Source organism: Nomascus leucogenys, chromosome 14, assembly GCF_006542625.1.
Source record: "Nomascus leucogenys isolate Asia chromosome 14, Asia_NLE_v1, whole genome shotgun sequence".
Taxonomy (NCBI): Eukaryota; Metazoa; Chordata; class Mammalia; order Primates; family Hylobatidae; genus Nomascus; species Nomascus leucogenys.
The window spans coordinates 32,945,951-32,971,262 of record NC_044394.1 but is presented as its reverse complement, the minus strand read 5'-3'; the positions used below and the strand labels follow the sequence as shown (position 1 = coordinate 32,971,262).

At 36.6% G+C, this 25,312-nt stretch overlaps 1 protein-coding gene across 1 annotated transcript in view; it reads left to right on the top strand.

Moving 5' to 3' along the window:
* The window catches only part of PPP3R1 (protein phosphatase 3 regulatory subunit B, alpha), a 72,194-nt gene that overhangs the window by 20,389 nt on the left and 26,493 nt on the right, over window positions 1-25,312 (top strand). The window contains exon 2 of the mRNA XM_003262477.4: window positions 14,841-14,880. Within this exon, the coding sequence (XP_003262525.1) occupies window positions 14,841-14,880 (40 nt within the window). The remainder of the gene's footprint in view (window positions 1-14,840; window positions 14,881-25,312) is intronic.

Here is a 25,312-nt window from a genome sequence, read left to right as displayed (position 1 = left end):
TATATATATATATATATTTTTTTTAGTAGATAACAGGGTATTCCCGTGTTGTCCTGGCTGGTCTTGAACTCCTGACCTCAGGTGATCTGCCCACCTTGGCCTCCCAAAGTGCTGGGATTACAGGTGTGAGCCACGGCGCCCGGCCTAAATAAGATCTTAAGATTAGATTGGCAGTTTTCAGAGTGGTTCATGGATACTTGGGGATCCCCAACACACTTTCTAGGGAGCACATGAGGTCAAAATCATTTTCATAATAACACTAAAACATTACTTGTCTTTACTGCGTTTATATTATACTGATGGTGCAAAAGCAATCATTAGTAAAACTTGTTGGTACCTTAGCATGAATCAAAACAGAAGCACCCTACTTTACTAGAAGTTGTATTCTTTATTACTGTGTACTTGCAGTTTTAAAAAACACCACTTTTGCTTAAGAATATCACTGATAAAGCAGTATTTTGTTAAATCCCAACCAATAACTACACATATTTTAAGTATTCTCCATGATAAAATGATAAAAGTGTAAAGCACTACTTGTACATGTGAAATTGTAATAGTAGTTTTGAGGAAAAACAAGCACCTGTGTGATTTGTAAGCAGAACCAGCTGCTTTTTTTCATAGCATACCAAAACTACTAGCAAGAACAACTAATAAAATCTATTATTCACACTTGAGTATTTGGCACACATTTTCTCAAAAATGAACAAGCCTGTGTCACTCAAAGAAAAAACTGACATACATGAAACAGGAAAAAAAAAAATAGAAAACTTCAGCAAAGAAATAGAAGACATAAAGAAAGACCAAATAGTAATTTTAGAACTGAAAAATATAATAACCAATACAATAGCCCAGTGAGTAGACTTAATAGCAAATAGAGCAGACTGAGGAAAGATCAGTGAACTAGCAGGCAGAAGTAGTTACCCAATCTGAACAACAGTAAACAGACTGAAAAAAAAAAAAAAAATGTGCAGAGCCTCAGGGAACCATGAGACTATAAAAAGATTTAACACTTGGGTTGTTAGAGTCACAGGAGAGGAAGAGAGAGGACAGGATTGAAAAAGTACCTAAGGAAATAATGGCTGAAAATTTTGCGAATTTGGCAAAAGACATTAAGCTACAGTTTTAAAAAGCCAAGTGAATGTTCAACAGGATAAACCTGTAGACATCCAGACCAGGATATCTCAAAGTCAAACTTACAAAAACAAGACAAGCCTTTAAATCAGCACGAGAGAAATTACACTTCATGTAGATGTGGAAAACAGTTCAAATGATAGCAGGTTTCTCATCAGAAGGAAATTTCACATTTTTCAAGAGCTGAAAGAAAAGAACTGTCAACTCACAAACCTGTATCTAGAGAAAACATCCTTCTGGAATGACAGGGAAATCAAGACATATGAAGGAAAACTAAGAGAATATGTCACCAGCAGACTTACCCTAGAAAGATAACAAAAGACATTCTGAAAACAGAAGGGGTATGATGAAAGAATCTTGGAACATCAGGAAAGAGGAAGGAACAATTCAAAGTGTAAAAGTTTGGGTAAATACAATAGACATTCTCCTTTTGAGTTTTTAAATTATGTTTGAGTGTTGAAGCAAAAATTACAATACTGATGTTCTAAAGGTATGTAGAGGAAATATTTAAGATAGCTGTAAGCAGGGGGAGGGTAAAATGATGACACCAATAAGATTGTGAAAAGTTATCTGTATAATGTACATAGAGCAACCTCTAAGGAAGCTCTACAGATACATGCAAAAGCATTATAGATAAATTAAAATGGAATTTAAAAAATGTTTAACCCACCAGGAGACAGGATAAAGAAAACAGAAATGAAGGCCGGGCATGGTGGCTTACGCCTGTAATCCCAGCACTTTGGAAGGTTGAGGCATGTGGATTGCCTGAGCTCAGGAGTTTGAGACCAGCCTGGGCAACATGGTGAAACCTGTCTCAACCAAAAATACAAAAAATTAGCTGGGCATGGTGGCGAGTGCCTGTGGTTCCAGCTATTCGGGAGACTGAGACGGGAGCATTGCTTAAGCCTGGGAGGTGGAGGATGCAGTGAGCCAAGATTGTGCCACTGCACTCCAGAGTGACAGCCTGTCTCCAAATATATATGTGTGTGTGTGTGTGTGTGTGTGTGTATGTGTTTATATATGTATGTATATGTGTGTGTGTATATATATACACACACACACACACACACACACCAATTAAACATACTGGCAGAATGAATTAAAGACATTACCCAATCATGATTTCCGTAAGAAATTTACTTTAAATGTAACAATATAGGCTTGTTGAAAGTAGAAGGAAGGAGAAAGATATATTATGCAAACATTAATTCAAAGAAAGCAGGTATGATTGTATTTAATATTAGATAAAGTAGACCTCATAACAAAGCAGTTACCAGAGGCAGTGACTAGGCATTATATGATAAAAGGGTTAATCCAGTAAGAAGACATAGCAGTTTTAAATGTGTTAGCAGTAGAACTGCAAAATATATGAAAAAAGACTGATGGAACTAAAAAGAGAAATAGACAAGTCCAAAATTATAGTTGGAGACGTCAACACCTATTTCTCAATAAATGATGGAATAACCAAGCAAGAAAATCAGCAAAGATATAGAAAGATACTAAACTATGTAATCAGCCGGTACTATGTAATTTATAGAATGCTTCATCTTTTCAAGTGACCAGAGAACATATACCAAGGAAAGTTATGTCCTGGGCCATAAAAGTAAACCTCATCTGGGCATGGTGGTTCATGCCTATAATCCTAAATGCTTGGGGTGGCTAAGTCAGGAGGATTGCATGAAGCCAGGAGTTTGAGACGAGCCTGGGCAACGTAGCAAGACTCAGTCTCCATGAAGAAAAAAAAAAAAAATTAGCTGAGCATGATGGCAAATGCCTGTAGTTGAGTGGCTGAGGTGGGAGGGGATCACTTGAGCCCAGGAGTTTGAGGCTGCAGTGAGCCATGTCATGCCACTACACTCAAGCTGAGTGACAGCGAGACCCTGTCTCAGAAAACCCCCCAGAAAACACAAACACATTTTAAGGAATTAAAATCAAAGAATGTGTTCTCCTACCAAAGTGGAATCTCAAACTAGAAATCAATAATAGAGAACTGGAAAATGTCTAAACACTTCCAAATAATCTATGAGTGAAAGAGGAAGTCTCAAGGGAAATTTTAAAAAAATACATTGAGCTTCATGAAAATAAGAATACAACATACCAAAAGTTGTGGGATACAACTAAAGCAGTTCAGAGAGGGAAATTTATACCACTAAATGCACACATTTGAGAAGAGGAAAAGAAAAACCCCCTCAAATCAATAATCTAAGCTCCCACTTCAAGAACCTAGAAAAAAAGATGAGAAAAATCTACCTGAAGCAAGCAGAAGGAAGGAAATAATAAATGAAATAAAAAACGGAAACAATAGAGAAAAACCCTTTGAAACAAAAAGCTCATTCTTCAAAAACACCAATAAGACTGACAAGTAATAAGACACAAATTACCATTATCAGGAATGAAATAGGGGACATCACTGTAGACCCTGCAGATGTGAAAAAACATAAGGGGTTACTATGACCAATTCTATACACATAAATTTGACAACTGTGAAGTAATGAACCAGTTCCTTAAACACAAACTATCACACCTCTTCCAGTGTGAAATAGAATTTGAATAGCCCTGTTTCCTTGATACCAAAATCCAAAAAAGATAACTATGGACCAACATTCTCATGTCAGTGTAGATGCAGAAATCCTTAAAACATTAATAGAGTTAATACTTTTAAAAGATTATACACCATAATCAGTTATGGTTGTTTTATGGGTGCAAGGCTGGTTCATTATTTGAAACTTAGTCTGTATAATGATATTAATAGGCTAAAGAATAAAACCCAAGACAAAACAAAAACTTAGAAAAATATGGAGGGAAAGGTTCTCAGTTGAATAAAGAACATCTGTGAAAACCTACAGCTGACGTTATACTTAGTGGCAGAAGACTGAGTACTTTCTCTGTAAGATCTGTAACAAAGCAAGGATTTCTGCCCTTTTCAGCATAGTGCTGAAAGTTCTAGCTAGTGCAGTAATGCAGGAAAAGAATATAAAGGCATAGAGATTGGAAAGAAGAAAAACGGATCCTATTTGCGGATGGTATGACTATCTACATAGAAAATTTTCCAGAAATCTACAAAAAATAAAAGCATTAATGAATAAGTTCAGCGAAATTGTGCACAGTACAAGATAAACACAAAAATTGTTGTTAACATTAATAGAAGGAAAAACAGGAATGGGGGTAATTTAGGTGTCATTTAATAGGAAATATATTTTAGCTGTCAAAGTGAGTAATAGGATCTTTAAAATAGTTAACATATATTATGTGCCTTCAAACATTTGCTTAATGGATTCAAGCAAGTTATAGATTGTAATTATGGCAGCATTTATGAGACTAGAAATTTTAAGGTTTTTTTTTCTCCTCCTAAAATCATTAAAGAAGCTTGGATCTGTCATTGGTATGATTGGTTTTTATCTCTTGTTTCTGTCTTTTCGATCTTTTCTGTCCCCGACATTCATGCATCCATGGTTGTACGCCTTTTGCTTTGTATTTCTTAAGAATAAGGAGAATCTGTTCTAGAACAGTTACTAAGATGATCAGTGACTTTACCCTAGAAAAAATTAATTTCATTATAATGATTACATTAATTGTGCAGTCGTCAAGCTTTCAGCAGGTAAAGACATTTGGATTGATTCCTAAGATAACTTACTTTTCAAGTTCATGTTATTCAACATTTTAAAAAAATATTCTATTACGATTGTCAGTTTTGGGATCAAATCAATAGGAATCAGGAAAATATCTAAAGAAATTTTCTGGCAAAGAAATGAAAAAAACTTGGTTCTCTTTGGTTTAGAGTTACTTTGATCTTAAAGTGACAAGATTTGAAAGAATAAAAATAAATTTTATGGATGCATTCTGTAAAGCTTTGAATATTTCAGAGAATATGCAGTCAGAATATTTAGACATTTATCTTTATCTAGTAGACTTTAAGAGATGACAACATTTCCTTATTCGGTTATAGACTCTTTGTGAACTATAAATATTACTTCAGTATTAGAGTACTGTTTGCTTATTTAAAATGTATGCAGATCCAAATGCTTAATACTCATTATAAAAAGTGAGCATCAGAAGGAAAGAGAAAATCTAAAGTGCTGTAATAACTGGACTTTTAAGAATTCGGGTCTTTTAATGCCCTTAATCTAACCTTGTACTTTAACGCATTGATGCTTAAATAGGAGGACTTAAACCGTTCCAGACTTTTACCAATGGTGCACCTAGTCAAATTCTTCCTTTAAAGTAAATTTAGGACAATGTTAAATCTGGCAAAGGATATCAAAAGGTAATAAGACAGTTGGTGCCTTCATGGAGTTTAAAATCAGGGAAGGAGACTAAGGGATGAATTATAAATGTCAAGATTACTATAAGTGTAAATAGTTTTTGGTTTCTCATGATTCTGTAAGATTAATCTGGAAAATGTTATTTGCTATGAACACATTACCTTGAAATATGTCTTATAAAAATAAATCCATATAGTTTGAATTTTGAATAATATGACAGCTGTGAAACTTTATTTTAAAGAAAGTGATGAGATTGTTTCTTAACTGGAGACTTAGATTATGTATTAAGCAATTCCATTATATTTGGGACTAAGGGCCTTAATATATTGAGTTATAAAAATCAGCTTTATTGAGGTACAACTTACTTATGGTAAAAACTAACTAGTTTTAAGTGCATAGTTAATGTGCCTTGATAAATGTATATAGTTTTGTAATCACCACAGTCAAGATGGAGAATAGGTCTATCACCCTAAAATGTTACCTGGTACCCTTTTGTATTCACTCGCTGCTCTCCCCCTCTGCCCCACAACACCTGAACTTTCAGTTACTGTAGTTTGTTTTTTTGTAGCATTTATAAATGGAACCATACAGCACATAGCTTTTTGTGTCTGGTTTCTTTCACTTAGCATATTGCTTTTGAGATTCATTATGTTGTTGGGTATATTAGTAGTCTTTTCCTATTCATTACTGAATAGTACTCCGTTGTCTGGATATAACAGTTTATCTGTTCACCAGTTGAAGACATTTAGGTTGTTTCCAGATTGGTCTATTAAGAATAAAGCTGAATAAAGCTGCTGTGGACATGTGAGTACAAATTTTTGTGTGGACATGTTTTCATTTCTTTTTACACTAAGAGTCCCACACACTGTTTTTTGAAATAGCGGTACAATTTTGAGTTCCCACTAGCAAGATATAACATTTTCATTTGCTCTACATCTTCACCAACACTTCGGTATGTCAGTGTTATTACTTTTAGCCACATACACTATAAGTTTGGATATTAGTTTTCTGTTGCTGTGTAACAAATTCCCATAAACATAGTAGTTTAAAACAGCACTCATTTATTATTTCATAGTTCCGTAAATCAGAAGCTCACCACTGCATGACTGGGTTCTCTTCAGAGTATCACAGGGCTGAAATCAAGGTGCCATCCAGACCAAGTTCTCCTGTGGAGGTTCTGGGGAAGTCTGCTTTCCAAGCTGTTCACGTTATTGGTAGAATTCAGCTCTTTGCCCTTATGAGATTGAGCACTCTGTTTCCTTGCTCCTGTTCACTAGAGGTCACTCTTATCCCCGTCAGGCTGCCTGCATTCAATGCCATGTGGCCCCTCTACTTCCCTTGTGTTGAATTCCTCTCCTGCATTGACTCTTTCATTTTCACCTTCTTAGACCACACAGGGAAAGTTGCTTTTAAAGGGCTCTTACAGGTCAGGGCCACCTGGATAAATCTTATCCAGAGGTGGTTGATTTGGGACCTTAATTACATGTGCAAAATCCGTCTGCAGCAGTAACTAGATTAGTGTTTGATTTAGTAATTGGGAGAAAATGTATGTATACAAGGGGTTCAGAATTTCAAAGGGCTAGCTAAGAATTCTGTTTACCACATAATCATTTATTCCACATCTTCAGTAACACTTCGTATGTCCATTTTTAAATTATAGCCATATTTATTATGCCAGTTGCCTGTATAGTAATATCTCACTTTGGTTTTAACTTGCATTTCTCTAATGTCTAGTGATATTCATTTCATGTGTTTATTTGATGTTAATCATATCTTTTGTTGTGAAATATCTATTGAAGTCTTCATGTCATTTTTTTAATTGCATATTGCTATTCAGTTGTTGTAGCATCATTTGTTGGAAATATTTTTTTTCCCCGTTTAATTACTGGAAACCTTTCTTGAAAATTGTGTGTGTGTGTGTTTACTTTATTCTGTCCAGTTGATATTTGTCTGTTCTTACACCAGTACCACTCTTTTGATGACTAGCTTTATAACTTTTTTTTTTTTTCCCGAGACAAGTCTTGCTCTGCTGCCCAGGCTGGAGTGCAGTGGTGCGATTTCAGCTCTCTGCAACCTCTGCTTTCTAGGTTCAAGTGATTCTCCTGCCTCAGCCTCCCGAGTAGCTGGGATTGCAGGCAGCTGCCACCACACCCGGCTAATTTTTTTTGTATTTTCAGTAGAGACAGGGTTTCACCATGTTGGTCAGGCTGGTTTCAAACTCCCGAACTCAAGTGATCCACCCGCCTCGGCCTCCCAAAGTGCTGGGATTACAGGCGTGAGCTACTGCACCCAGCCCTTCATAACTCTTTAAGTCAGATATTGTAGGTCCTTCACCATTGTTCTTTTTCATTCAGATCCCTTGGCTGTTAGGTTCTTTGCATCTCCATATGAATTTTAGAATTAGTTTATTGATTTCTATAAAATATTCTGCTGGGATTTTTATTGGGATTGTCTTCTATATGCAGATCATTATGGGAAGAATTGCCATCTTAACAACATTGAGCCTTCTGATCTATGAACAAATATAGCTGGGTTTTCTTAGATCACTTTCTTAGCTATGTCTTATAGTCTTCATGTGTACTCCCTGCACATCTCTTATTAACTGTTTGTATTTTTGATGATTTTATAAATGGAACTGTATTCTTAATTCCATTTTCCATATGTTTCCAGAATATGAAATATATTTAACTTTTGTATATTGACCTTTTATCTTGCCATCTTGCTTAATTCATTTATTAGCTTTGATAGCTTTTTAGGAATTTGCTTAGGATTTATGTACATACACAATTATGTCATCTGCAACGAAAGGCAATTTATTCCTTTCCAATCTGTATACTTTTTATTTTTTTTCTTCCCTTTTGTATTTGTGCAGATGTCTTTATCTTGTTCTAATCTTAGGGAGAATCATTACATACGACACTTCCTGAAGAATTTTTGTAGATAACCTTTTATAGATAGAGAAATAGTCCTAGTTTGCTGAGTTACTCTTGTTTTATCAAAAATGGATGTTGGAATTTGTCAGATGCTTTTATTGCATCTGTTTGGTTGACCATGTGGTTTTTTTCTTTTTTTTTTTCTCTGTTAATGTTGTGAATCACGTTGGTTTTGAATATTAAACCAACCTTCCATTGCTGGAATAATCCTCGGTTGGTCGTGGTGTTTATTTTTGGATTCAATTTGCTAAGATATTTTTAAGGATTTTTACATTATTGGTTATAGAGAAACATTAGGTATAGTTTTCTTTTGTTGTTGTTTTGAGATGGAGTCTCACACTGTCGCCTACGCTAGAGTGAAGTGGCGTGATCTCAGCTCACTACAACTTCCACCTCCCAGGTTCAAGCGGTTCTTCTGCCTCAGCGTCCCAAGTAGCTGGGATTGTACGGGTGCCTACCATCATGCTCAGCTGATTTTTGTATTCTTAGTAGAGACGGGTTTCACCATGTTGGCCAGGCTGGTCTTGAACTCCTGACCTTAAATGATACTCCTGCCTCAGCCCCCCAAGTGTTAGGATTATAGGGGTGAGCCACCGCGTCCAGCCATAGTTTTCTTTTTGTGATACTCTCTGATTTTGGCATCACAGTAATGCTGGCTTCATAAAATGAGTTCAGGACAGTACCCTTCCTTTCTGCTTTCTGAAATAATTTGTGTAGGATTGGTATGTTTTTGGGCTTCATCTTTTTGATGAATTGGCTCTTTTTTAGCATTATGAAATGTATAATTCTCAAAATGTTTGCTTTTAAATCTGCCTTCTTACTATTTACTTTCTTTTTTCTCTCATTTGCTTTTTATCTCTTTGTACCTATTTGTCTGCCTTTCGTGGGATTGAGTATTCTTTCTGATTGTATTAGGGTTCTCCAGAGAAATAACCAGTAGGAGATACATATGTCTAGAAAGAGATTTATTATATGATATTGCCTCACATGATTATGGAGGCTAAGAAGTTCTGCTCCTGCTGTCTAAGCTAGAGACCCAGGAAAGCTGGTGCTGTAGCTTGAAGGCCTGAGAGCTAAAGAACTGATGGTATAAATTCTAGTCTGAGTCTGAAGGCCTGAGAACCAGGGGCATTGAGGGAAGGAAAAGCTTGACTTTGCAGCTCAGGCAGTGAGGCAGAAAACTAATTCAGTCTTCTGCCTTTTTGTTCTATTTAGGTGCTGGACAGATAGGATGTTATCCAATCAGTTTTACTTAGTTCACCGGTTCAGACGCTAATCTCTTCCACAAACACCCTAGCAGACTCTCAGAAATAATGTTTAGCTGGATATCTGAGCATCCCTTGGCCCAGTTAGGTTGACATAAAATTAACCATCACAGTGATACTATTTTATTTTGTCTCCTTTTTTAAGTTGTTCTAGAGTTTACAATATGCATCTTTAATATACCATGCTCTACCTTCAAATAATGATACAGTGTTTCTCTTACAGTGTAAGATCCTGACAACAGCATACATCCATTTTTTCTCTACCCTTTTGTGCTGTTGTCATATGTTCACTTTATATACCCCACAGCACATTATTTTTGCTTTTAAATAGTCAATCATATTTTAAAGACATTAAAAATGAGAAAAATGTCTATTTTATTTTATTTTATTTACCATTTCTGGTATTTTTCATTTCTTTGTCTAGATCCAGCTTTCCATCTGGTATCATTTTTCTTCTGCCTGAAGAATTTTCTTTGGACTTTTTTTTTGTAGTGAACATATATTGGAGCCTATCTTTCCTTTCAGTTTTTGTTATCTGGAAAAAGCATTTGCCATAATATTTGAAAGATATTTTTGCTGGATATAAAAACTGATAGTGGTTTTTTTCTTTTTTAACACTTTAAACAGATTCCATTGTTTCCTGTCCTTGGTGTATCTAAGAAGAAATATGCTGTAGTAATTTGTTACATATATGTAGTTTATCTTTTTTCCTCTCTGATTATATTTAAGATTTTCTGTGTCACAGCAATTTATTATGTGGTTTTTTTTTTCATGTTTCTTCTAGTTAGAGTTCATTGAACTTCTTGAATTTGGGGATTTAAAGTTTTCATCAAATTTGGAAGATTTGGGGCCATTATTTCTTTAAACAGCATATGAAACGTTTTATTGACGTGAAATTCACATAACAAAGTCATTTTAAAAGTGAACAGTTCAGTGACATTTGTTTATTTATTTATTTACAAAGTCTTGCTTGGTTGCCCAGGCTGGAGTGCAGTGGTGCTCTCAAGGCTCACTGCACCCTTGACCTATCAGGCTCAAGCAGTCATCCCATATCACCCTCCTGAGTAGCTGAGACTACAGGCATATGCCAACATGCCTGGCTCATGTTTTTGTTTTTGTTTTTGAGGTGGAGTCTTGCTCTGTTGCCCAGGCTGGAGTGCAGTGGTGCGATCTCTGCTCACTGCAGCCTCCACCTTCCGGGTTCAAGAGATTCTCCTTCCCCAGCCTCTCGAGTAGCTGAGATTACAGGCACCCGCCACCATGCCCAGCTAATTTTTGTATTTTTTGTAGAGACAGGTTTCACTATGTTGACCAGGCTGGTCTTGAACTCCTGACCTCAAGTGATCTGCCTGCCTCGGCCTCCCAATGTGGTGGGATTACAGGCGTGAGCCACCACGCCTGGCCTTTTTTGTATTTTTTGTAGAGACGGTGTTTGGCAATGTTGCCCAGGCTGGCATTTAGTACATTTATAATGTAGTACAACCACCACCTCTATGTCATTCGAAAATATGTTCATTACCCTTAAAGGAAACCCCATAGCCAAAAAGTAATTGTTCACCATTCCTCCTCCCCCAGCAACTGGCACCCACCAGTCTCTGCATTCTGTTTTTGTGTATTTTCTTTATCAGTACATTTCATATAAATGGAATCATAAAATATGTGGCCTTTTGTTTTTGGCTTCTTTTACTTACCATGATTTTGAGGTTCATCCATTTTATAGCGTCCTATTATGTTTTATATTGGATGTCATACATTGTGACTCTTATGCTGTTGTGCTAGATTTTGTTTTATTCTTTTAAAGAATGTAAGAGTTTGTTTTGTCATCCGCTTAAGTTACTGAGACCCAAATTTGATCTGAGACTTGTTTTCTATCTTTCTTAAGGTAAGTAAAGAACAGCCTTTAATTCATGGCCAATATAGTCGTTCTGAGGACTGGACCCAAGTCCCTGTGTATTTACAAGTTTCTCCAGTTTGGCCCATGGGATAATGAACTATTCCTAGCTCTGTGCAAACTCCCAAAAGTTATTCAACCTGCTACTAGTTCTTTTCCTGGACTTGGGGAGTTTCCTCTCAAACTTATGCAGAGACTGGAGGAGACTTTTATGCAGATCTCCAAAGGTCTCTCATGTGTCTCCCTTTTCTAAAGTACTCTTCCTCACAAGTCTAACCTCCTTGGCCATACGAACTTCATGTATCTCTGACTTCTCAATTCGGCGATGTCTCGGGACTGTGTTTGTGTTCCCCGTTCCTGTGCTGCAACCTGGAAACTTTCTCCAGACAGTAAGCTGGGACATAGATCCTAAGGGCTTTACCTCTTTTGTTTTCTTATATAGGTGATCACAGATAATGCCTGATAAATGTTGTTTGATAAAATTTTTCTGATTTACTAGTTTTTTTTTTTTAACACTGGTCAAGTGGTTCATACAGCATTTCTCCTTCATGGGCAGATGTTACTGAATTTTTAAATCAGTATAGTGTAAGGAAAGTCTATCTTGAACTTCAGGCAAATGGATTTATTTAAGGACCTCATCGTCAAGTGACCTTGTCAGTAACTTGGTCATGTGGCATGATGTTTGAATTTTTCAAGCTTTCTTATATAAACTTAAAACATGTTAGCTTTAGAACTTTTTTCATATTTAGATATAATTTTATGGTTTTATTTAGTTGGGTGGTTCTCTTAGAAGTAAATGTCAGTACCTTACTGGGTATGTCTCACAGTATCTATCATTATTTTAGTATTTCCCAACCCTAGACTGCAACTATCGGCTAGAAATTCACTGCAGAATTAATTTACTTTCAGAAATGCTATTTTTTCCAGTTAAGTCTGATATAATAATTTACAAACTGATGTGTATTTTTTGTTTAAATGTAATTATGCATTAGGTTCAGGGATCAATAAATTATAGCCCACACACCAAACCTGAATGAAACAATTACTGATAAATGTAATACTCCCAGATAGTAGCTTAAGAAGCTGACCGTGAGGGGGTGTGGAGAGGAGTATAAAGGGGAATCTCCAAAACTGTTTTTACTAATGACTAAGCATGAGGAAGACTGAACATGGAACAAAATTATATTGACCATATTGACAAAATTATCTTTATATTGCCATGTTTTGCTTTGGTTTCCTTTTTTAAATGGAAGGTAAACTATGAAGACATTCTTGCTGTAAAAGTTCAAACAATACAGAATATGAAGTAAAAAGTGGGGAGTGTAGGGTAGAGATGGTGGTGCTGCTTGGGAGAGTGACTGCAGAGATACGAGTTCTCTTAATTAAAGGACTTAGCTTTCTAAAGAATGTTGGTTTTTATTCTGAAGGCAGGTGGGAGCTATTGAATTTTAGCAGGGATGTGATGTGGTCAGTTTGGGACAGATTGTGGTTGCAGTAGTGTTTTGGATATATGGATTCCAAGTTTAGGAGCAAGACAAGTTATTCCTTGTTAATGGGAAAGTCCTTAGGTCTGGTTGGTTCTTAGGGCTTGTGGACGTCGTCTAGTTGGGAATGATACAGATAAATAGGTGAGATAGATGGTATCATTTATGAAGAATTGATAACACTGTAAAGGTCAGTGAACTAGAGAAACAGTTTTAAAATCCTGCTTGAAACCACCACATAACTACTTTTTACCTTCACTTATAAAACAGTAATGATACTTATTTAAAAAAAAAAAACCTCACAGTGACAGTGCAAAATTTAGTAAATAAAATACCAGTATGCTCTTGAGAGTCTTGCAAGAAACATACTTAACTTTAAGGTAGAGTGGAATAAGGAAAAAAAAAAAGCATTAAAAAAATTAAGACAAGCAAGAATATGTAAGGCAGTGAAGATAAGAATCATGGTAAGAATATTAAGATCAATTAAGCAATGTGTAAAGTAAGCAGAAATCCATCTCCATTAATATCAAGCTTTATTAATGTTTGCTTTCTTTTATCCTCACTTTAACATGTATTTGATATTTAAAGTGACCTAATATTAAATTAACCAGTTCTGGAAAATTGCAATTACCTGCTATAACTTGCAAGAAAAAGACTAGCTATTGGCAACATGTCAGTTAATTGAATGTGGTAATTTACTGATTAGCCTTTAAGTTTACATAGGATTAAAGGTACGTTGAGGAGTTTAAAAGCCAGCCAGTCATACTAAAAAAAAAAAAAATCAGGTTTTCAGTAGCTTCTGAAGATAAATATTTAAATATGCCAATGTTAATTGTACACTTAATAGCAACTGCATACTTAGTGCTATTTAATTGCTAGGCAGGGTCAAGGTTAGATAAATAGAATATAGGATGCTTGGTATTCAATTTACCACTGAACTTTAAAAACTTAATTTATATTACTTTAAATTCTGTAGACGTTTTTAGAGATCTTAATGATTCTACCTCTGAGTCTGTTATACTACTTGAGATATTACTGTTTTAGATTTAGAAGTACTTTCGATTCCACTGCTAATCAAATGGTGTGATGTTCCAGCAGGTATTTGACCTCCCTGGGCCCAGTTCTCAGAGTTGTTAAATGTAGGCATTGACCCAGGTCTCTAGTTTTTCTAGAACACTTTTTCTTAAATATATTTCACATAAAATCCTAGTATAGAAAATGGATAGTTTTACTTTTTTTGTATATAAATTAGGAGCTCAGATAAATTATGTTGTTAGGATCTATTCATGAAATAAGACTTTGTATGAAAAGAAAAATTTGAAATGGTTTTCAAGTGGCTGGCTGCCAAGTTAGACTCACCTTTCCATTAATATTTTTCTTATTTTAGTTGCTCAGCATATAGAAAATTATGTTTCAATGCAGGGAAAAATGGTAACAGGTTTCTGTTTTTATGTTTTTAACAGCTCATTTTGCAGTCTCAGGAAACTCTTCAGTTAGAGTTGGCAAGGGGATCTTTGTTCTAATCTCTACCGCAAAATCAGTTCACCCAGCAAGACATGTTGGAGCATTGACAGTCCCTAATGTGTTAAAATTTGGCATATAACTTATTTAGGGTGTTAGAAAATCAAATATTTGCATAAATCCTAAGTGACAGAGCCATAAGTCAGAACAGTTTGATTCAAGAACTCTTTCTACAGTATTATCATTTGTTTTCTTACTTATTTTTAAAAAATATAAATGTAATTTATAGATGTGGTCGTATTATTAGTTTATGGCTTATTTCCCTATGTTTTTTGACTTAAAATATTTAGGTTTAATATTTTACACAAATTTGTGCCTATTTTATGACTAATTATTTCTTTTTTTCCCCCCAGGGAAATGAGGCAAGTTATCCTTTGGAAATGTGCTCACACTGTAAGTCATATTTTTGTTACCAAAAGTTACTTTTATTCACTCATCTCTCTCTCTGCGCGTTTGTGTGTGTGTGTGTATCATACCTCTGTAATATATATTTACTTACATTTGTAGCAATGTTAGCCCTTAACTATTTAAAATGGATAGTGAATTTGACATACAGTCTTTTTATGTTACCAGAGTAGGAACATTTTTTTAAATAGACTTCTTTATTACTCATATCTACACTGTGCTGTAGTTATAATTAAACCCTGAAATCTCAGTGTCTTAACCTAACAGAAGTTTTTCAAGTGAAATTTCAAAGGGGATTTGTAGGAACTCTTTTATTTTTTTGAACAAATAGAATCACTAAGTTTTTTGTTTTTCACATTTTAGGGAGGGGTACGGGTGATTCTCTGACTGAACAGCAAACTTTCAGAATAAAATTCTGTTGTCTAAAGCCTTTTTCTAATGTTTAAAATGTCTTATTTTTACGTTTGAAAAAGGTCTTTAATGTATACCTTTGATAGAAGCTTAATGTTTGAAAGATTGGATATTAATTTAGAATTAATTTGCTTGTATTAATATCCCAGTAAGCTTTTTTTTTTTTTTTTTTTTTAAACTTAGGTTAGACCAGTGGTCTGGTCACTTACCATATCCAATTTGATGGTACCCATTAATGGGATGTTGTATCAAGGGCATGTTCATTTTGCCATCCCTTTAAAAAATACAGGATCGTCCCTCTATGGTTTTCCATTACAATATAAATTTTAGTTTTATTTGGTTACTGTTAGCTCTTAGGGTTAAGAATTAAGTCTAAAAAACAACTGATGTATAAAACAACATTTATTCTTATAGTGTGTTTTATTTATAATTTAGTATTTACTAATACAATACAAGGACTTAGTGGTTCTTAAGTCCTTGTTTACACTGTTCATATACATTGTAGTTTTATTTATTTAGCCCTATCTACTCTACTCTTTCCCCACCCACTTTCCCCTCCATCTTCAAATCCTAATTTCTTTATATCCTCTGAGCAACTTCATTCCCTTAATTTGGTTGCCTTCCATACTCTCCCATTGTAGTATGTTTGCTGGTGTGGAAACCAGAGTTTCATGTTATATTACCAAAGGTATTCAATACTATTCAAACTTTCTGGTATGTAGAAACTGTAAAACTCACAAGTACATATCTCAGATTCCTTTGCAGTCAGAGTTCTTAATGTTACTTTATTTCTACCACAGATATACTCGTGAGATTTGGAAGGTAGAAGTGAGTCAGAGTTTGTTCTTTTCCTATTTTTCCTGTTTTTGCTGGTAGGATTCTGGTTGTGATTTGGATTTGTGTGGTGTGTGCAATGCTCTGGAGCCAGAAGCTTTCAAATTTACTATACAGCTTCCTTATGGACAGGGAATACAGGTTGAGTATCCCTTATCCAAAAATCTTGAGACCAGAAATGTTTTGGGTTTTGAATTTTGGGGGGTTTTGGAATACCGGTGTACGTCATTTTTTTTTTTAAACTTTTAGGTTCATGGGTATGTGCAGGTTTGTTATATGGATAAACTGTGTGTCACGGGGCTTTGGTATACAGATTATTTTGCCATCCAGGTAATAAGCATAGTAGCTGATAGGTCGTTTTTTGATCCTCTCCCTCCTCCCACCCTCCACCGTCAAGTGGGCCTTGATGTATGTTGTTCCCATTCTTTGTGTCCACGTGTTCTTGTTGTTTAGATCCCACTTACAAGTGAGAACATGCAGTATTTGGTTTTCTGTTCGTGTGTTTGCTTAGGGTAATGGTTTCCAGCTGCATCCGTGTTGCTGCAAAAGACACTATCTCGTGTTTTTATGGCTGCGTAGTATACCATGCTGTATATGTACCTCATTTTCTTTATCCAGTCTACTGTTCATGGGTATTTAGGTTTATTCCATGTCTTTGCTATTGTGAATAATAATATTGTGAATAATGTAAATATATGTGTCCATGTGTCTTTATGGTAGAATGATTGATACTCATTAGGATATATACCCAGTAATGAATGGATTGCTGGGTCAAATGGTAATGGTTTTAAGTTCTTTGAGGAATAGCTACACTGCTTCTCACAACGGCTGAACATTCTCACCAGCAGTGTATAAGCGTTCCCTTTTCTCTGCATCCTCACCAGCATCTGTTATTTTTTGACGTTTTAGTAATAGCCGTTCTGACTGATGTGAGACAGTATCTAATTGTGGTTTTGATTTGCATTTCTCTAATGATTAGTGATGTTGAGAATTTTTTACATATGATTGTTGGCCGCACGTATGCCTTCTTTTGAAAAGTGTCTGTTCGTGTCCTTTACCCACTTTTTAATAGGGTTATTTGTCTTTTTTGCTTTTAGGTTTAAGTTCCTTAGAGATTCTGGATGTTAGACCTTTGACAGATGTGTAGTTAGCAGATATTTTCTCCCATTCTGTAGGTTGTCTGTTTTACTCTGTTGATCGTTTCTTTGGCAGAAGCTCTTTAGTTTAATTAGGTCTGATTTGTCAGTTTTTGTCTTTGTTGCAATTGCTTTTGGCGTCTTTATCATGAAATCTTTGCCAGATCCTTTATCTAGACTGCTATTTTCTAGCTTATCTTATAGGGTTTTTATAGTTTTAGGTTTTACATTTAAGTCTTTTATCTATCTTGAGTTGATTTTTGTATATGGTATACGGAAGGGGGTCCAATTTCAGTCTTCTGCATATAGTTAGTCAGTTATCCCAGCACCACTTATTGAATTACGGAGTCCTTTCTGCATTGCTTGTTTTTGTCAAATTTGTTGTAGGTGTGCAACATTATTTCTGGGCTCTCTATTCTGTTCCATTGGTCTGTGTATCTGTTTTTGTACCAGTACCAGGCTGTTTTAGTTACTGTAGCCTTTGTAGTATAGCTTGAAGTCAGATCTTGTGATGTCTCCAGCTTTATTCTTTTTGCTTAGGATTGCCTTGGCTGTTTTGGTTCCATATGGATTTTAAAATAGTTTTTTCTAATTCTGTGAAGAATGTCATTGGTAGTTAAATAGAAATAGCATTGAATTTGTAAATTGCTTTGGGTAGTATGCAGGTGTATCTCATTTTATTATGCTTTGATCTATTGTACTTTGCAGATAATTGTGTTTCTTACAAATTGAAGGTTTGTGGTAACCCTCTGCCAAACAAGTCTGTCTCTGCCATTTTCCCAGCATGTTTTCACTTCCTGTCTGTGTCACATTTTGGTAATTCTTGCAGTATTTCATGCGTTTTCATTATTGTATCTGTATGGTGGTCTGTGGTTAGTGATCTTTGATGTTACTATTGTACTATTGTAATCATTTTGGGGCAGCATGAACGGTGTCCATGTAAGATGGTGAACTTAGTCCAGTTGTCTGTGTTCTGACTGCTGCACTGACTGGCCATTCCCACAACTCTCTCCTTTTCCTCAGACCTCCTATTCCCTAAGACAACAGTATTTAAATTAGGCTAGTTAATAACCCTACACTGCTCTCTAATTGTTAAAGTGAGAAAGAATTACACATCTTTAATTTTAAATCAGAAGTTAGAAATGATTAAGCTTATTGAGGAGGGTGTGTTAAAAGCCCAGGTAGGCCAAAAGCTAGACCTCCTTTGCCACACAATTAGCCAAGATACGAATGCAAAGGAAAAGTTCTTAAAGGAAATTAATAGTGCTAACGCCAGTGAACAAACGAATGATAAGAAAATGAAACAGCCTTATTGCTTATGTGGGTAAATTTTTATGGTCTGGATAGCAGGTCAAACCAGCCACAAAATTCCCTTAAGCCAAAGCCTAGTGCAGAGCAAAGCCCTAACTCTTCAATTCTCTGAAGGCTGAGAGAGATGGGGAAGCTGCAGAAGAAAAGTTTGAAGCTAGTGGAGGTTGGTTCTTCAAGTATAAGGAGATAAGCCGTCTCCATAACTTGCAAGCTGAAGCAGCAGGTGCTGATGCAGAAGCTGCAACAAGTTATCCAGAAGATGAAGGTGGCACTGACTCTCTTCTTGGGGACCAGTGCAGCTGGTGACTTTAAGTTACAGTCAGTGCTCATTTATCATTCTGTAAATCATAGGACCTTAAGAATTATGCTAAATCTCCTCCACCTGTGTTCTATAAATGGAACAACAAAGCCTAAATGGCAGCACAGCTGTTTACAGCATGGTTTACTGAATATTTTAAGCCCACTGTTGACACTTACCTCTCAGAAAAAAAGATTTCTTTCAAAATATTGTTGCTCATTGACAATGCAGCTAGTCACCCAAGAGGTTTGATGGAAAGGTACATAGAGAGTAACGTTTTCATGCCTGCTAACATGACATCCATTCTGTAGCCCATGGAGTAAAGAGTAATTTCGACTTTCAAGTCTTATTACTTAAGAAATACATTTTGTAAGGCTGTAGCTGCCTTTGGTAGTCATTCCTCTGATGGATCTGGGCAACGTACATTAAAAACATTCTGGAAAGGGCCAGGCATAGTGGCTCACACCTGGAATCCTAGCACTTTGGGAGGCCAAGGTAGGTGGATCACCTGAGGTCAGGCGTTTGAGACCAGCCTGGCCAACATAGTGAAACTCCATCTCTACCAAAAATATCAAAATTAGCTAGGCATGCTGGTATATGCCTGTAATCCCAGCTGCTCAGGTGGCTGAGGCACGAGAATGGCTTGAACTCCTGATGTGGAGGTTGCAGTGAGCAGAGATCACACTACTGCACTCCAGCCTGGGCGACAGAGCGAGACCCTGTCTCCAAAAAAAAAAAAAAAAAAAATCTGGAAAGGATTCACTATTATAGATTTGCCATTAAGTGCATTCTTGATTCATGGGAAGTCAAAATATCAGTATAAACAGGAGTTTGAAAGAAGTCAATTCCAGTCCTCATGGATGATTTTGAGGGGTTCAGGGCTTTCATGGAGGAAATAACTGCAGATGTGATAGAAGGAGCAAAAGAACTAGAATTAGAAGTGGAGCCTGAAAATGTGGCTGATTTGCTGCAATCTCATGATAGAACTTGAACAGATGAGGAGTTGCTTTTTATGGGTGAGTAAAGAAAGTGGTTTCTTGATGTGGAATCCACTAGTGAAGATGCTGTGAACATTATTGAAATGACAACAAAGAATTTAGAATATTCCATAAACTTGGCTGATAAAGCAGCAGCAGGGTTTGAAGAGATTGACTCCAATTTTGAAAGAAGCTCTACTGTGGGCAAAATGCTGTCAAACAGCATTGCATGTTACAGAGAAATCTTTTATGAAAGGAATTGTCAAATGATGTGGCAAAACTTTATTGCTGCCTTATTTTAAGAAATTGTCACAGCCACCCCGATCAGTCTGTGGCCATCAACATTGAAGTGAGATCTACCAACAGCAAAACAATTACAACTCACTGAAAGCTCAGAGGCAGAGTCTCGCTCAGTCGCCCAGGCTGGAGTGCAGTGGTGCAATCTCAGCACACTGCAAGCTCCGCCTCCCGGGTTCATGCCATTCTCCTGCCTCAGTCTCCTGAGTAGCTGGGACTACAGGTGCCCACCGCCATGCCTGGCTAATTTTTTTATATTTTTAGTAGAGACAGGGTTTCATCGTGTTAGCCAGGATGGTCTCAATCTCCTGACGTCGTGATCCGCCTGTCTCAGCCTCCCAAAGTGCTGGGATTACAGGCGTGAGCCACTGCGCCCAGCCGCAATAGAGTATTTTTAAATTAAGGTATATGTGTTGTTTTTTAGGCATAATGTTATTGCACACTTTGTAGACAACAGTAATACGTAAACATAACTTTTATATGCACTGGAAAACAAAAAAATTCATGTAGTTCGCTTTATTCACTTTATTGTGGTGGTCTGGAAGCAAACTTAAAATGTCTGTGAGGTATGCCTGTATTTGCATTATATATACTGACTGAGCATCCCAAATCTAAAAATTTGAAATCCAAAATGCTCCAAAAAGCATTTCTTTTGCATGCCATGTCAACACTCAAAAAGTTTCGTATTTCAGAACATTTTGGATTTGGGATGGTCAAACTGCATGTTTTTTGATGGCCTCGTTCTGTAGTGTGGTTTTGTGAATTGTTCCTAAAAGTCCAACCCAGACTCATTTTTTAGCCTCCTAACAATTTTTAACATTGAAAAACAACCTTTGCTTCAACTACCTAGAGTTAGATTTTGTTGTCTGTTGAACCCTTGAAAAATATAATTCCAGGAATGCTGTAGTCTGCACACTCTCAAAGTAATGGAAATCTGGATTGGTTGTCTGACTTAGTTGGATTTGAAGATAATAATGATTCCATTATCATGAACAAATTGAAACATTAACTTATTTTATGGTTGCATAAAATAAAGTTCTTATTGAAGGCAGAACTTTGGTAGACCAAATTGCTATTGTAAAATATTTGCTGGGGAGAATGAGGAGTATGAGGAGTATAAGGAGTATGGATGGGCCGGTTACTATTGGCTGTATTGGAGAACTTAAAATTACATGCTTAAATTTCTTGAATGAAGGACCAGTTAAGATGACCAGGGAGCTTATGTTAATTGAGAAAAATAATAAGATCTTTTGTGTGAAAGGACAATGGTTGGGAAAGAGGAGATTGTAAGAATTGGAATAGAGGCCAATAGATTAAGATATCATGAGGTTCTGGAACTGCCACAACCATTCTGAACCTTCCTTGCAAGCAGACATAGCCTCTTCAGCTCCTGTTTCATGAGGCTGGTCTTGCCTTGCTTGAGGAGACCTCTTACCTTGAGATGAGGTGTCACTTCTGTTTTGTATTGTTAAGACTACTTTCCCCATTGCTCATTATGTTTCAGCAATCTCCTTTTTTTCCCCCAAAACACTTGTCAATTTCTTTCATTCCTGTTACCACCTTTGCTTGTTTATGAGTTTGGATAGAGTGGTCTTTGGTCAGCTCTTTATTTGATTAACTTCATTCTCCTTCAACTCTCAGGTATTAATAAGTACCTTGAGTTGTTTTTGTTGGGGCTTTTTTGTTGTTGTGTCTTATAAACTTGGATAGAGGGAGTTTAAAACTCGACAGAGGGAGGCAAAGTCGGCCTCTGTTGCCCAGGCTGGAGTGCAGTAGCATTACCATGGTTCGGTGCAGCCTGGCTCACTGGGGCTCAAGCGATTCTCCTACCTCAGCCTCTGGAGTAGCTGGGACCACAGGCATGTACCACCACTCCTGGCTAAGTTTTTAAAAAATTTTTTTTGTAGAGTCCGGGTTTTACTATGTTGCCGGGCTTGTCTCAAACTTCTGAGCTCAAATAATCCATGCACCTCAGCCTCTGAAAGTATTGGGATTACAGGCGTGAGCTACAGTACCTGGCCTTTATTTTTTTTTAATAGCAGTTGACATAAACTCAAATTACTTACTCATTAATTTGTCTGCTATTTTGTAACTTCTACAGTTTTTGAAACTTAAAAAAAATGGTGATACCTATGACTAGTTATCATAATCTTTCCATCCCAATCACTATTTACATTTTATTTTGCTATTTCCTCCCAGACCTTTTTTTAATGATTTTTTTTAATTAAAAAAAAAATTTTTTTTTTAGAGTCTTGCTTTGTCACCCAGGCTGGAGAGCAGTGGTATGATCTCGGTTCACTGCAGCCTCCACCTCCTGGGTTCAAGCAATTCTTGTGTCTCAGCCTCCCAAGAAGCTGAGATTACAGGTAAGTGCCACCACACCCAGCTAATTTTGTATTTTTAGTAGAAACATGTTGGTCAGGCTGGTCTCGAACTCCTGGCCTCAAACAGTCCACCTGCCTTGGCCTCCCAAAGTGCTGGGATTACAGGCATGAGCCACTGTACCTGGCCTTTTTATGAATTTTTAATATAATCAGGATCATATGAAGGCATGTATGTTTCTATTTTAAAACATGAAATAAAATGTTACATCTAGAATAGTGTTAGAATTGACCAAAACTAGACCTAATTACTACCCTCTAGACCAGCAATATTGGTAAACTGCTGCTTGCCAGCAGTTTTTATTAATAAAACATAGCCGTTGGAACATAGCCATGCCCATTTTTCTGTTTTCTGTGCTGCAGTGGCAGAGTTGAATAATTGCAACAGAGACCATATGGTCAACAAAGCCTAAAATATTTACCACCTGGCCTTTTAGAAAAAAACTTACTGAACCCTCTTGTAGACTATAGTGGCCTTCTGGACTTGAGAACTATTATTTGAGTCATTACTGCACAGTTAACTTATCTACAGAATGTGGTCTAGACAAGTTACAGACTGGTGCTTTGGGTGTTTTGCAGATCTATAATACTTGTCTCTGGTAAAGTCAGTGAGTCAGGCGTTTTTTGAGACAGAGTTTTGCTCTTGTTGCCCAGGTTGGAGTGCAATGGCGTGGTCTCGGCTCACTGCAACCTCCACCTCCTGGGTTTAAGCAATTCTCCTCTTTCAGCCTCCCAAGTAGCTGAGATTATAGGCACCCACCACCACGCCCGGCTGATTTTTGTATTTTTAGTAGAGATGAGGTTTCACCATGTTGGCAAGGCTTGTCTCGAACTCCTGATCCCAGGCGAGCCGCCTGCCTCGGCCTCCTAAAGTGCTGGCATTGCAGGCGTGAGCCACTGCGCCCTGCAATGAGTGTGTTTTATAGTTTCTCTAGAATTGAAAGAGTTCCACTCAAAATTGAGCTTCTGTTTACTGTTTGGTTTGAGCATGTGACATGAATTATTCCTCCACTTGATAGTGGAAAGAAAGAGGTGCAGAGGTCTGTAATTAGGCTTTAGGCTGCATTACAGTTGGGATTGATTGTTGCTAGCATAAACTCCAATGGGGATGAGGTACTAGGACATTAATTTTGTATTTCTCAGTCAAGGAACAGAGGTCTTGAGGGAACCATAGTTCCCAGATTCTTTTCTGCTCATTCTTTAAATCTGGGACTGAGGGCCAGAGAAAAATGTCCTAGGGCAAAAGGCAGATGGATGTTCCTTACGTACATCTGGGATGGTTTTTTATTTGTGTCGTAAGCATTTGAAATAGATTTCATACTGGTAAAGCTGTCCTTTTCAGTTAGTCCTCAGAACTTAGTAGTGAGTCTTCTTTCTTACCACTTTAATCTACACTTCGATTAAACTATTGAGCCTTGTCACTAAAGATCTATACTTGTCATTGTTCAGCCAGCTGTGAATCTATCTAAATTATTTTGTCTGTTATATAGTTATTTTTTCCTGCTTGGTTCTCTAGAATCTTACATGCTTTTTTTTTAAATCATATTTACTTACGATTTGGATCAGTTTCCCCAAAATGACCTTGTCCACATTAAAACTGCCACTTTTTTTGTTCACCCACACATTGTAGTAATTTTTTCTTTGCTTTTTTTTTTTCAAAACTTCTTTACTATTGGAAGAGCTTAGTTTTATCTGTGAATAGTACTTTCATTTTATAAGATTGTTGAAATCAGTCCTTGACACACTTCACTATTTATACTTCCCTATTTAGGTTAATTCTTGTTGTGCCTTCTCATCCCTTCCATACCTAGCTCAAGCCAGTGCTCTCTGTTTGGCCTTATTTAATTGCCCCAGTCCCAGTGTCCTCTCAGCTTTTCTTCTTTCAGTGTAAAGTTGTGCTACTTTTTAAAAAAGTTAACAGGACTCTAAATTATATACTGTAACATACTGTATTCTTTCCTGTGCCACACAGATAAGTAAGCACCTACCAAGTACTTACAGATTAGCCACTGGGAAAAAGGGAAATACATAGATTATTACAGTATGAGTAAACTGTTATGAGAAATAAAAACACAGGTTCCAAGGAGGAAAAATTACCTTTGGTTAAGGAAATTAAAAGCCTCATGGAAGGGGTGACATTTGAAAGCTGTATAGGATTAGAATGTGGATTAATTCTTTGACCTGTGTAGTTATTTCTCTCAGTCTCCTTATATGTTATCCACATCATCAACATTCTACCCAAACTTGCCTGCATTACCTGGTTTTAATAAATGATTTTCTCCTAATGCTTGAGAAAACTAGGGACTGAGAAAACTTGGGGATGATTTAAGTGTTGGCCTCATTCCCCCCTCACCTCTGCCTGCCACAAGAGAAACTTGCCTGATCTCACATTTAATCTTAACCTCCTTTCCTTCAGTATCAGGCCTCCCTTTTTCATGGTTAGCCCTTCCCCTGTGCTTTCAATCTTGTGCCATCTCATCTCTAGGATCTTACTTTGTTAAATTTCTCTTTATTTTCCCATATGTCTTCAGCTTCTTCCTCTCTTCAGTTTATAAACACAGTCGACTTTTCTTTGATTTTGATCCTGCATGTACCTTGAAGTTTCTCTCTGTTCTTTCCCGTATTTGAACCTCTTAAAGAAGAGCCTACACAATTACCTTTATTTCCTTATTTCTGCTAATTTCTTGGCCTACTGCAATCTGGCTTTCGGCTGCTATAACTCCACTGACACTGTTATCAAGGTCATCTTCATTTTATCAACACATTTTCTAATTG